This window comes from Athalia rosae, chromosome 7, assembly GCF_917208135.1.
Source record: "Athalia rosae chromosome 7, iyAthRosa1.1, whole genome shotgun sequence".
Classification (NCBI taxonomy): domain Eukaryota; kingdom Metazoa; phylum Arthropoda; class Insecta; order Hymenoptera; family Athaliidae; genus Athalia; species Athalia rosae.
The window spans coordinates 12700162-12712283 of NC_064032.1; the positions used below are offsets into that span (position 1 = coordinate 12700162).

The 12122-nt window shown below is 37.8% G+C and overlaps 3 protein-coding genes across 4 annotated transcripts; 2 read left to right on the forward strand and 1 right to left on the reverse strand.

Annotated features, from left to right (window-relative positions):
• The first annotated feature begins 52 nt into the window (after positions 1 to 52).
• Positions 53 to 1674, forward strand: LOC105688001. The gene is made up of 3 exons (XM_012403991.2): positions 53 to 382; positions 446 to 718; positions 786 to 1674. Exons 1-3 carry the CDS (start codon positions 295 to 297, stop codon positions 1007 to 1009), a joined length of 585 nt encoding a protein of 194 aa, XP_012259414.2. The 5' UTR covers positions 53 to 294; the 3' UTR covers positions 1010 to 1674.
• On the reverse strand, positions 1113 to 6789 carry LOC105687923. Its single transcript, XM_048659036.1, has 4 exons — positions 6152 to 6789; positions 1988 to 5220; positions 1743 to 1924; positions 1113 to 1654 (listed from the first exon to the last, which is right to left on the reverse strand). Exons 2-4 carry the CDS (start codon positions 2806 to 2808, stop codon positions 1113 to 1115), a joined length of 1545 nt encoding a protein of 514 aa, XP_048514993.1. The 5' UTR covers positions 2809 to 5220; positions 6152 to 6789.
• Positions 6790 to 7223: 434 nt separating this feature from the next.
• LOC105687925 lies at positions 7224 to 10901 on the forward strand. Of its 2 annotated transcripts, none has more exons than XM_048658350.1 (6): positions 7224 to 7704; positions 8830 to 9087; positions 9147 to 9283; positions 9378 to 9834; positions 9951 to 10134; positions 10253 to 10901. In XM_048658350.1, the coding sequence occupies exons 1-6, from the start codon at positions 7660 to 7662 to the stop codon at positions 10486 to 10488; spliced, it is 1317 nt and encodes a 438-aa protein (XP_048514307.1). In that variant the 5' UTR covers positions 7224 to 7659; the 3' UTR covers positions 10489 to 10901. The 2 variants fall into 2 exon arrangements, with proteins under 2 accessions (XP_048514307.1, XP_012259326.2); XM_012403903.2 differs by having other exon boundaries at positions 7225 to 7704; positions 9960 to 10134.
• Positions 10902 to 12122: the final 1221 nt, after the last annotated feature.

Consider the following 12122-nt stretch of genomic DNA (forward strand, 5'->3'; position numbering starts at 1 on the left):
ATAATGAAAAATCCCTCACGATTGTTTTTTACTCACTATAGTTACAGCACGAAATTATTTTCACTCGTTCGTGAAATACGTCAAAATTACCGGTATAAAAAGTCACGCAAATTTTTGGGCGGCCATGAGCCGCAATTGAAATTAAACACCGCAATTAATCACGTTTCGAATAAATTTCATAATTGCAAAGATAGGAAGCTGTACGCCTCCTAGTATCTGCAAAAAACCGAAAAAGCATAATAGATTAAACATCAAATCACCTAGAAAAATTATACCAATACAGCCTAAGTTTAAATGAGTGACTGCCAAAAAAATTGTCCGCGGTTTCCTGGAGAAACGGATTCCACCTCATCTCATCCTCGAACAACAGCAGATCCCAAAAGTATGCGCTTTTATTAAATCATTTTTCCATCCTTTTTCAATGAAAATAATTCAACATCTTCAGGCGGTAATAACCAAAGCAGAAACGAAAGAATCGGAAGTCCGCTGCAGAGTCAGAAATCTGTGAACATCGTAGACACCAAGGACTCCCTGGCACCCCGTCCAAGGAGCGAAAGACGCAACGAAAAAGAAATTCTCTCTGCTAATAATTTCACAGCGGAAAGTCATTCGGGAAAAATTTCCGGTCATCAAATGGCTGAAAACACTTCTGGAAATCCTGGAACCTCTTCTGGTTCAAGAATAGCTGGCAATTTGAATTCTAATCCGACAGCAAAAGGTTCGAATTTTTAGTTTTCTGTTGTTGCTGAGGAAATATTATCTAAAACATATTTCCTCTGATCTAGAACGTGCGCTTCGAAGGGCGGAGGAGCGCCGGGCAAAGTACGAAGAATATTTGCTTACCAAAGGTTTTCGGTACTTTGACCAATTTTGTCATTGCCGGGTGTCGTGTCTACTGGACAATTTCAGAAGAGATGAGTTTGTAATTAGCATAATAAAATCTTTCTGTTTTTTCGGATTCGCGATGAAATTAATCAACGAATTGGATGGCTTGACCATAATCAACTAATCGAAAATGAATGATAAAAAATCAAAGGACTTTCATAGGAAATAAAATAATAATAATATTCTAAATTCACATTTATTGATAATATAATTGAACCAAATTTCAATCATTTTCCTAATGAATTTCTCTGCTTCAGCAAATTCTTCATCATACAAAGTAGACAGACACTGATGACCAGAACAAAGAGTGTGAGGAAATAAGGAAGTACATTTCTCAAATCTTCGATCCCCTCATTCGACGCTGAAGTTTCTGCTTTCGCCGATTTTCTGACTACCTTAAAAGCGAAATCTCTTCTCCAGTCGGTGACATTGGCCTTTAATTTTTCCTGATGGTCAACGATACTCCTTGATCGTCTGAGATGATCCTTAGGACAGTTTATACCACAGTCTTGACCCTCGAGGCATCCGGTGACCTTGATACTGAGAATCATTTCATCGGTCTCCTTCATATTTTCAAACATAAAGGCTTCGAAAATTAAATAACTTTCAAGCGGAGCGACCCTGTACTGATCGTTAGGACAAATTTCCGGGATCTCAGGGTTCCTACAACCCTCTGAATCCAAAATCCATAAACTATTCATCACTCGAGGTTGTAAACGAGTCTCGATGTACTGGACATTGACTTCCCCAATCCTGGAGTACTTCCAGCCTGAAATCATCCGAGTATTTCCTCAATTACCGGTTTCAGATTTATTCCGTATTATTATCTCAAAACACGAGGAAACTTTTGCACCTACCGTCTCCATCCCTGACGAGAGCCCTGAGCAGAATTTCTTCTCCGAGTACCACCGTGCCGCCTGGATTGATTTTTTGATCAAACAAGTTTTCGGAACCGTATGATTTTCTGAAAAGTCCAACGTCCGTTTGAAAAGCGTTTTTTAAACCGCCAGCCGCAACTCTGGGTGCCATTCTCGCGGCTCTGAAATAACAAAAAAAGTTAAATTCTTAAGTCTTAAAGTGTTAATCGAACCGATCTACTCACGTGTTTAGCGTCTTCACGTTAATTTGCGTAGTTCGAGATGCTGTTTTATCTTGAGTCCTGCACTGCAAAGTGATTGTATTATCATCCTTCAATCTCAGTCCGGATATTGTAGGGAATCGAATCGTCAAGCAAAAGAACGTTCCGGCTTCGGTCGAGCAATCCGTTACACCGCATGCCCAGAAATTATCCTTCTCAAATTTTAGCCGGTACTCAGCCTTGACCTTGACGATCCTGCAGGCTTCATTTTTAACATTTTCCACCACAGGATGATCCGATTTTCTGAAAGGTACCAGCGACGCCCGGAAATAAATGTCCTGTTCGGAGTAACGGCAGGACATTTCGTTCACCCTAATGGCATCGGAACTCAAACCGACTTCGGATCCTTGCGATTTCGGAGTGCTTTTTGGAATCGTCGCCGATCTCGATCCCGAGTATCTTCCGGGAATTATCGGATAAATAAAATGTCTGCCGTCTCTATCCCGATCTTGAAGCAACTGTCCTTGAAAATCGTCATTGGAGGTGGTCAGAGGTTTCGTCAAATCGATTTTTGTAACGCTGTCTATCACGACAGAATTAGAGCCCGATGAAATTTGAAGATTTTGAGGAGACGATTTGCCGTCGATAACTTCCGGTAAAAACTTCTCCGTCGTTGTATCCGGAGGTAAATAATTCTTCTGTCTCATTCTCGTCGAATTATCTAATTTTCTGAAATTTATTAAAACAGGATCCTCCGGGTTCAAACGACCGTTTAATCCAAGTACAAAGGAACGCGAATCGAATACGAGGAAATTAAATATCACAACGGACAGGATCAGCCGCATAGTAAAACTCCGATTAGAGCCACTTGATTTTCTTATAAAAGTTCCGTTTCGACTGATCGATCGTTGGTTCCAAATTTACCTTTTATACGTCCGGCCTGTATAAATCGGTGCAATAATTTTTGTATGGGAGTAGAAGAATCATTTGGGGTCACTCGCTTTCATTGTTTATTTGTTTTATTATTTTCGATATCAAGTGGTCGGAGACGCTACATCGGTTGCTGAGCACGTACAGAATGTTTACAACGTCCTCCATTATTCCCTCTTTCATTTTTTAAGGCTCTAGATATGAAGAATCAAACGTATCAGTCCTCCACTCGGACACATCACCTCTTACTCTACCCCTTTCGTTTTATATTCAGCGTACGAACTTATTTCGATATTAGCATAAAACATAAGAGGAGCATTTTGGACAGAAAATTTTCAACACCTCGAACATTGATGCGAGCTATACAAAATCCATTAACATTAACCGACGCCCCCGGTTTAATCCGTTAATGCCCGTAACCCCGTGCCCCAAAAAATTTGAATACGAGAAACTTTTTTTCCTCCTGCAGATACGCGAAGACGTTTAAAATCATCGCTCCCCGTATCGAGTGTCTCTAAAGTGCATCATTTATTGCTCGTATCTTTTTCGTTATTTCTTTTATTTATTTTTATTTTTTTTTTCTTATTTCATCCATTTGTGACGAACGGGATGCGTCGCAGGATGTGCATCGTCACATTTGTGAAGCGAGAATTACTACGAAACACGGAGGCAAAAATTTTACTCTTAAGGCGCGCGCCCGCAGTTCTGCTCAGTTTAGCTCGCGCGCGATAGCCGTTCATCACCATCATCATCATCATCATCATCATTCCCATTAATTTTATCTGTCGTCCGTAACGCTACAGCCTCTCGGTGAAATGCACGCAGAGTAATAGGTACGTAATTATCGTACACATCTATTACACTATGGTGCACTTCACGTCAACTGAATCGATTTCAAAGACCCTTATCACAAATTTTTCCCCCCATACCTTTCGATTTTCCGTTATATTTTATCCATTCATTTTTTCGTTGCAACAATTTTTTCGAATGAAAAAAACTCCGACCATTTCGATTGATTCCGATGACGATTTTTGGAGGAAAAAACAAAAAAGAGAAGACAATTCTCCGCAAAATTTTCAGCGTTGTATCGTTCACTTGATATACTAATGACGAGGCGTAATATTTAATTTCATAAATATACACATAATTCTATATAACGGTTGTAACGATGGTTGTACTGTTGCATACGGGGTGGGTGAGGAGGGCGATTAAATTATTATGCATTATTATAAATAATTCGGTACGGGCGTAGGATATAATTATCGTACACATTAGATACCGCGCAAACGTGGGAGTAATTAAATTCCACACAGGTATACGTATTACGCGATAAAACCATGATGATAATACGCCGCACGTGGATAAATTAAAATATAAAATTGCTACTGCATTATGAGGCCGGTGCATATTATATGAAGTTTTTTTTTGTTTTCTCCATCCCATTCTTCCTTTTTCTTATATTGACCGACCGTTCTATAATAAAGCTTCCGTTAGATTTTTTTGTAATTTGTTCCCCACTGCAATTCCTATAAACCTGCGGTATGAACTGCATTTTTATACGAATTATCATATTTTATTACGTAATTCACATACCTTCATCTATATTTCAATTTCTCTGAAAGTTCATGGATCTATGAATGTGATATGTATATGTAAAAAAAAAAAAGATAGATCCTAAAAAACGTCGCAGATTTGCTGAAAATTGAACAAAAAAATTGGTATAAAAATAAATAAAAAAAATCTACTAAAACGAGCTGTAAAATCTGTCTGACCATTGGCTATGGCACGAGCTATGTATATGTTACGTACGTATACTAGTATAACGGAAAACCTGTCTTCGATTTATAAAATTGGCAACGCTGTCAAGTGCGAATTCTCCCCATCTAATGCATGAAGCCGAAAGAAACGGCAATTAGATGAAAAAGAAAAAAAAAAAAAAAAAATTAATCAAAAATAACAGGGATAATAATAATCCCGTCACCTGAGAGAGTGATGCGGCAATACGAACGGATACCCCGTCAGCTGTTGGGATATTTTGCATCGTACAAGGTGACAAAAGACAAAAAAATCTCGCGAAATTATATTATACCGTATACGGTACATCTAAGAATGGTTACATAATATTTCTAATAATTCATCGATCATAAATAAATACGTGTAGCGTATTATCTAGGTAAAAAGGGTGAATAATTTCCCCTGAAGACCCGATGTGGATGAATGTTTCAATCCGCATTTGTAGATCAATCGATTTACTACGCTGAGGAGCACGTACACTTGACCAGGTCAATCCTGCCCTCGTAAAAATGAATACCAGACACGGTTTGAGTCTGAAAAATTAGAATCAGATCGTTGGTTAATCTTCTTCGTATTCAGCTACGTGAGAAACATCAAATTCTATACGTAATAATTTTTGCTTGTCGCTCGCAGGTTTGATTTACAAGAATATAATATTGTTCCGTTATACCGTACAGACAGGTATAGAATATACCAACATCGTCAAATAATGACAGACATTAGACGTGAAATGTTAGAATATCAGCTAGATTTTTGTTGTTTGATATTTTTATTTGCTTCGTGCTTCCGAAACAGGTTCGAAAAATTTGTTTTTTTCGCTGTACGTAAGTGTGTCGATTTTACATGAGTAATGTACGTACACGTATTTTATGCAGAAGTTACCAGAATCTGCAAATCGAATCTAATGAAAATTTCGTACTCTGTAATAATCTGTGTACATTGATCGTATTTCCGTAAAGCACGAATAATTTATACGCGTAGGAACTAAAAGAAGAAGAATAACTTCGCGTAGGGTACCCCACATACTTGAGCCGAACGAGGTTCATTTCCGGTATGTATAAAACGGAGGCTTTTTAAAAAGATTTGAATACGAAAAACCGTAATTATTGTGAACGCTTCAAATTATAATCAGTAGCGATGCAAAATAAAATGCTAATTATACCAACGGGCAAACGAACGGTCGAGTTTTATTATACCGTACATACGTGTATAGGTGTATTACTATAGGTACGAAGGAATTCACGCATATTGTATATTAATATTCTTATTCGCTGTTGCATAAATCACAGGAATAAAAAAGAATGAAAAAGAATAAGAAAAAAAATACCGCGTATCAAGATCCGAGTTTTTCATCGGCCCATATAATATCGGCCAGGGTTCCTCGTACCATTTCATTAAATATATATATCTATATATACATATATTTCTGTACATAAGTATTATTTTTCCAAGTAAATTATATACCTGTACGTACATACGTACAACATAATACCCTCTTCTCTGTCTTTTGATGGGTTTTGCAGGCCACCGTGCAGACCACCAGAGCGTGATACACTTTAATCAGAAATAACACATTAAAGTGCAGTTATTCAAGTTAACGAAATGCAGGTAGACACATACGCAGCTTGCCTATTGAAAAAAAGTAAAGAAAATTAAAAAAGAACGATGACATTGACCCAGTTTCTACTTTTTTGCTCTTCTTTCCTTCTCTCCTTTTTTTTTTCATACGCTCTACGATCTACGAATTCACTCGTCGTCGTTGTCGTCATGGGGGAGTGTACAACTAGTAGAAATGTGCGGGTCGTCGGCGACGAACGTTCGTAAAAAAAGGGAAAAAACTTATCGATCAAATTAAATCGACTTTCCACACGTTTAATTATCTACCGCGGTTCATAAATATTACAGCTACTACCCGAGCGAGAAATTAAAATTATTGTCAATCGGATCGATCTCGTTCGTTCATTTCCCCCCCCCCCCCCTAAATTCGGTAGGGAATTTATTTCGATTAATAAAAGTCAGATAACTGAAAGACATGTGCAAAGAACAGTTATACCTTTGCTTCCCTTGAAGTTGAAATTTATTTCTTTTCCCTATGGTGGAATTGCTGAAGATTTTCGGCTACTGAAAAAAGTAACTCGTAACGAATGAAAAATGAAGAAAGAAAAGAGAAATGAAATGATGAACAAAAAGCGATTAAAAAAATTCAAAATCCACAATTGAATTTACCTGGAATGCCCCATACACCGTGTACTGTACATCACTATGTCTTTACGTACATTTATATACTAGACATTCGATGGCAAAAAGGACAAGATAATACATATGTACTCGTGTATGTGTACGTTTCTATGTAGAGGCGATCTAGTGAGTAAGGATAATAGTTGTTAGCAGGGGCAGTGGGCATGCATTAACAGTACTCCGGATGGTCTTGTAAATTCCCTCCCGCAGTTCTTAGGGCTATCGTCGGACGACGGTGGTGCGAAACACAAACGGCTGCTTCAGAGAAATAAAGTAGAAGAGAGTTTAGTTAGTTGCTTCGAATCCACCCGAGAACAACATCCTCGGTTCCATTCAGTCTCCGGAGAATTAATCCTCGCATTAATTTCAACTCCATTAACGCAACGTGTATCGCAATCGTCCTTCCCATCGATCTATTGATATAACGACGCTATTGTCAATTCTATGAATAGATAATCACTGATCAAAAGTATTCGGAAAATTGTCTCTGATTTACAGATATATTTTTATCGGTTCATTTTTAAACGCGATATTTCTTACTTTTGACGTTTTATTTATTTGATTAGCTTCTTTAGTTTCCTTTTTTTTTTCCTGTCTTCCAGATAGATTGGTCGATTACGTCGTATGCGCAGTGTGAATCGAAAATAATAAAAAAAAGAAACGAAAAAAAAAAATCAAAAGGGAAGGGAAGGGAAGGAAAAAATATAACTCACGAAAATTTGAAAATCTCAAATATGCTGCGGAGGATTTTTATCGTGACCTGCATAGGAATGTTAACGGTGAGTTTTTGCCTGACGTTGAAAAGAAAATTGAAATTTTCGCGGTAAAAAATGTTTTCGGAATTTAACATCGTCCAACGTCGGTTTTTCATTTTCTTCACTTTATACCGCGAAGCTTGATTATATTTTCCGACGAAGTTGATACAAGAAATACCGCGTGTTTCAGAGTCTTCAGCATTCATTCCTGCTCGCGTTTCTCTCGTTAATTGTACTTCGGATACCTTTGTCATTGAAATTTTTTCGGTTCAGATCGTTTCGGTATGATTTTTTATTTTTTCGTTGCGTTTTCCCGATTGATTACACCGTAGATCAAAAGTTCAGATGAAAACCGAATGAAGGGAAATATAAATATCAATAATGTCAAGAAAAAAAGCATCGCAAATAATAGCGTGTATATGATGGTATAATATATTATACGCGTATGCGCCATTTACAGTTCCAAGTTCATAAATCCGTGAAATTTTAGCAAAATATTAATCGAAGATCTATGCAAAATACACACAAGTATACAAAGAGTACAGTAATGACCCAGATATGTGTACACGTACACGTACGTTCCACCCACAATCGCTCTTGTAATCCGAGTTTATGTATTACGCACACACTCATATATGAATATTCATCCGAATATCGGATATATTACGCGTAGAATATTTCATAGTGTAAATTAGCAACTTAATACACATATATATGCATATACCACACACCTATTGGTGTGATCCTTATGTACGCGACTATACTTGTGAGTACATAAATTGTTGTATTTTTCTGTACATGTGTATGACCATCTTAACGTATTCAACAGAGCATTACACGCTGCACCGTTATTTCGTCGTTTAGGCTGTTCACTGCTGATGGTATATTTGATGACCATACAGCACACGCGCATACACATCTACGTTATGTACCGATACATACGGGCACGCGTACAATTTTCGCGAATTCTCGATATGACGATAGCTCGGCAACGCATCCCATTCGTACAGCCTCTGAAACCCGCTGAATTCGGAGACATTTTGTCCTTGAAGAGATAACCGTCCTTCCTTTGTACACCTCGTTCGGACTGCAGAACGTATCGCTTGGATCGAGGCGGTATTAATTTTTCAAATTTTTCAAATCGCACAGGCGGATTTCGGCCTGGCTCAGGACTACGAGGTGTCCGATATACAGTGTAGCCTCGCGGGATCCGGTTCCGATTTGTTAACGGCGAAAATAAGGAGACCGGTCGGTTTCAAAGGGGCTCCATTATTCGCCGATGATCGATCGGCCAATCCACTTACGGATTCCAATTGTCAGATCAGACCCGACCCCAACGACCCCCAAGAAGATAATTATCTGCTAAAAGTCACCGACTTCTCTCGATGCGGTATACTCAAGAGAAACGTAAGTTTATCGCGGCTCGTTACCACGACGTTCTTAGACCGATTGTCCGAAATTTCCAGGAATTTATCCATCTGAGAGTCTGGTTCCCAGCGTTTCCGGGAGTCGTTATGCTGGCCGATCAGGAACTGATACTCATGTGTCGGCCACCGGAACCGACATTGTTGAGACACAAGGCGGCTGGTTTCGCCGGTACATTGTAAGCAGATGACACCAAAAAAAACGACAGAACAGTTTTACACGTACGCAAGGTGATTCGATTTTTCAGTGATAAATTTTTCGTATCGTTTCAGCCCCCACGGCGCCCGGGTTTCCGGAGTTGTAGAAGAGACTCCGGGACGTTTGGAATACGAAGTCGCTCTGTACCGCGAGGCCGTTGGTAACGCGACGGATTCCGGTACATCCGGTTCTCAGGCGGTCGATCAGGCGGTTCCAATTGGTACGAAACTTCAGCTGAGGGCGAGAATAAGCTCGGAAAGTGCCTGGGGACACATAAAATTACTCGAAGTAACGGTCAGTCCTGACCCCGACGAGCCTCACGCACCGGGAAGCGTCGCCCTTGTCAAGGACGGTTGCAGAAATCGAGATTTCGCTTCGATAATTCCCCACCAGCCAGCGAGGTACAGGGGGAAAAAGAACGAAGTATTCTTAGACTTCGAAGCTTTTCTTCTGAGCTCCATGAGGGAAAGATCTACCCTTTGGATCCACTCGCAGATAAAGGCTTGCATGGAGGCGCAAGATTGTCAGCCAGTACGTATAACGGTTTACTTGAAAGCAGAGGAGAGAAGAAATTCGATCTGTTCGACAGTTTCTTTGATAGAAAAACTAAAATGAACGTTCGGAATAATTTTATTTACACAATTTAGTCTTCGCAGGACTTCTGTCTGGATTTATTCGAGCCATCGGGACACGGGAAGAGAAGAAGAAGGTCGCTACCCGAACCGGAAGTCGAACTACCGACGGCTGAAAAACTCGTTAAAAAGTTCAACGAATCTGTGCCGTTCACAAAATTCAAGGAGAACATCGAGTACACGGTCTTAATGCCGGGTGGTTAGTTCCTTTGTTCTTTTTCTTCATAAATTTTACAATCTGCAAGCAACTGACCATTCCCTTCGCCTTTTTATTTTCTCAACTTTTTAACGTACGTTTGGCTCCCACGCACATACAGATTTGTACGAAAAAGTCGCCGGTCTCGAGGGAAGCTGCGGTAGTTTTTTTTATCTCGCTTCCGGTCTCGGCGTACTTTTGGTCTTCTCGGCTTTTATAATGTGCTACCTGGCCTCACGTCTCCACAACGTTACTTCCGGTGTATCCCACAGCAAGACTATTGACGATTTGGTACGAGACCGGGCAAGAAAATTCTGCGAAACTCCCGGATACACTGGACGTTCAACGGTCCAGTAATGGCAATCAGGTAAAAATCAAGGTTGTTATTATTCTAATTATAGTTATTATGCACAATTTACAGAAGGAAGGTAACAAAATATTGAATGCTAAGCGCAAGCTATACAGAGGCTACTTTCTTTGGTTCTAACGATTAAAAAGATGATATTTGGAAATGAAATTAATTACACGTAATTGATTGACTTGAAATATTATTTCTTGCCCAGACATTGATTGGCGATAATAACATTTATTACCAGTTTCATTAACGTCTCTTGTGTAACGGTTCTAAACGAGAAAGGATGAAAAAAGAGGATAATAACCTGAACTAGTCGATTAATTAAATAAATCGCGATGATTTGAATAAATTGTTCGAAATATAAACCGATAATCGTGCGGGTAATGTTTGGTGATGGTGATGGTGGGGAAATGCGAAAGAGATTTTTTTTGCGCAGATTATATCGTTGCAGTTTCATTGGAAATTAAACTCGCTAATTAATTATATAAAATTATTATTTTATTCATTCTACTTGATCGATTTTTTTTTTTCATTCTGTAATAATGTATCGGTCATTACCACAGAGTTCACACCGCTATCATTAAGTATATTAAGTTCTTGGTATTAAAAACTAATTATCATTATCAACAAGCACTTCGCGTAGAATAATTATTTTATTTCAATTATCTAGTACCTGTTACTCAATTTGAGGTTCTTAAAAGAATTGAAAAACAATACTTTTATCAATTATAGAGTTCGAACATATATATATCAATATATTCTTTTTACTTTTTATGGGCATTTTTAAACTTGCATAAATCTAGTAAAACTCCGAATCGGTTGACATACCTGAAAAAATAATTATATAAAAAAGCAATGCTATAACGTGACCTGAGAAGACACTGATCGCAAATACTAATTAGTATCAATAGTCAATTTGAGTTTCCTTGATTATTCAGTATTCGTAGATAAATATACACATATACTTAAATGTAACGATATTTTTATTAGTACTATCATTTACTAATTAAATAATTATTGTAAAACGTTTATTGAATTAATTTTTATTAATGTTATGGTAGAAATCGAATCTCAGGCGCACGATTTTTAATTGTATAGGGTGTGGTTGGGGAAACGCCGTTAGTGCGGAAAAAAATGAGAAAAAAACTAAAAAAAAAAAAACTAAGCTGATGCACATTTTATGTAAATATTTATTTTAAACAGCAACGGCTACGGTAAAATTATTAGTGGATCGGTACAGGTAAACCGCGATGAAAAACTTGAAAAAAATAATGATAAATAATAATAAGGCGTGAATTATTATTTTTAGTAATTGAAAGAAAAAATTTGGATTGAATTCCAGTAATTTGAATGATTTGTTTATATTACATATAGATATATATGATTGCGATTATGTAGTATGTTGATTAATTAATTCATTGGATGATTATTTTATTTATTATTTATTTATTTATTTATTTATTGATCGGCAAAGACGACTGTAATGAAAAAATGAAATGAAGGATAGAAGTACATAATGGTATATATGAAAAGAAATTGAAAAAAAAATAAATCCCTTGAAACTTTGAATGAGGTAAAGCGTTGGATAAAAAGAAAGATATAAGAAACGAAGAAAGTAAAGTTGATGGTACGTTGA

Coding starts and splice junctions, on each gene's coding strand:
- LOC105688001 (XM_012403991.2), top strand. CDS start 295: ATGAGTGACTGCCAAAAAAATTGTCCGCGGTTTCCTGGAGAAACGGAT. Junction 383..445: donor AACAACAGCAGATCCCAAAA/GTATGCGCTTTT, acceptor CAACATCTTCAG/GCGGTAATAACCAAAGCAGA. Junction 719..785: donor TTCTAATCCGACAGCAAAAG/GTTCGAATTTTT, acceptor CCTCTGATCTAG/AACGTGCGCTTCGAAGGGCG.
- LOC105687923 (XM_048659036.1), bottom strand. CDS start 2,808: ATGCGGCTGATCCTGTCCGTTGTGATATTTAATTTCCTCGTATTCGAT. Junction 1,925..1,987: donor AACGTGAAGACGCTAAACAC/GTGAGTAGATCG, acceptor TTGTTATTTCAG/AGCCGCGAGAATGGCACCCA. Junction 1,655..1,742: donor TCTCGTCAGGGATGGAGACG/GTAGGTGCAAAA, acceptor GGATGATTTCAG/GCTGGAAGTACTCCAGGATT.
- LOC105687925 (XM_048658350.1), top strand. CDS start 7,660: ATGCTGCGGAGGATTTTTATCGTGACCTGCATAGGAATGTTAACG. Junction 9,088..9,146: donor GCGGTATACTCAAGAGAAAC/GTAAGTTTATCG, acceptor CGAAATTTCCAG/GAATTTATCCATCTGAGAGT. Junction 9,835..9,950: donor AGGCGCAAGATTGTCAGCCA/GTACGTATAACG, acceptor TACACAATTTAG/TCTTCGCAGGACTTCTGTCT.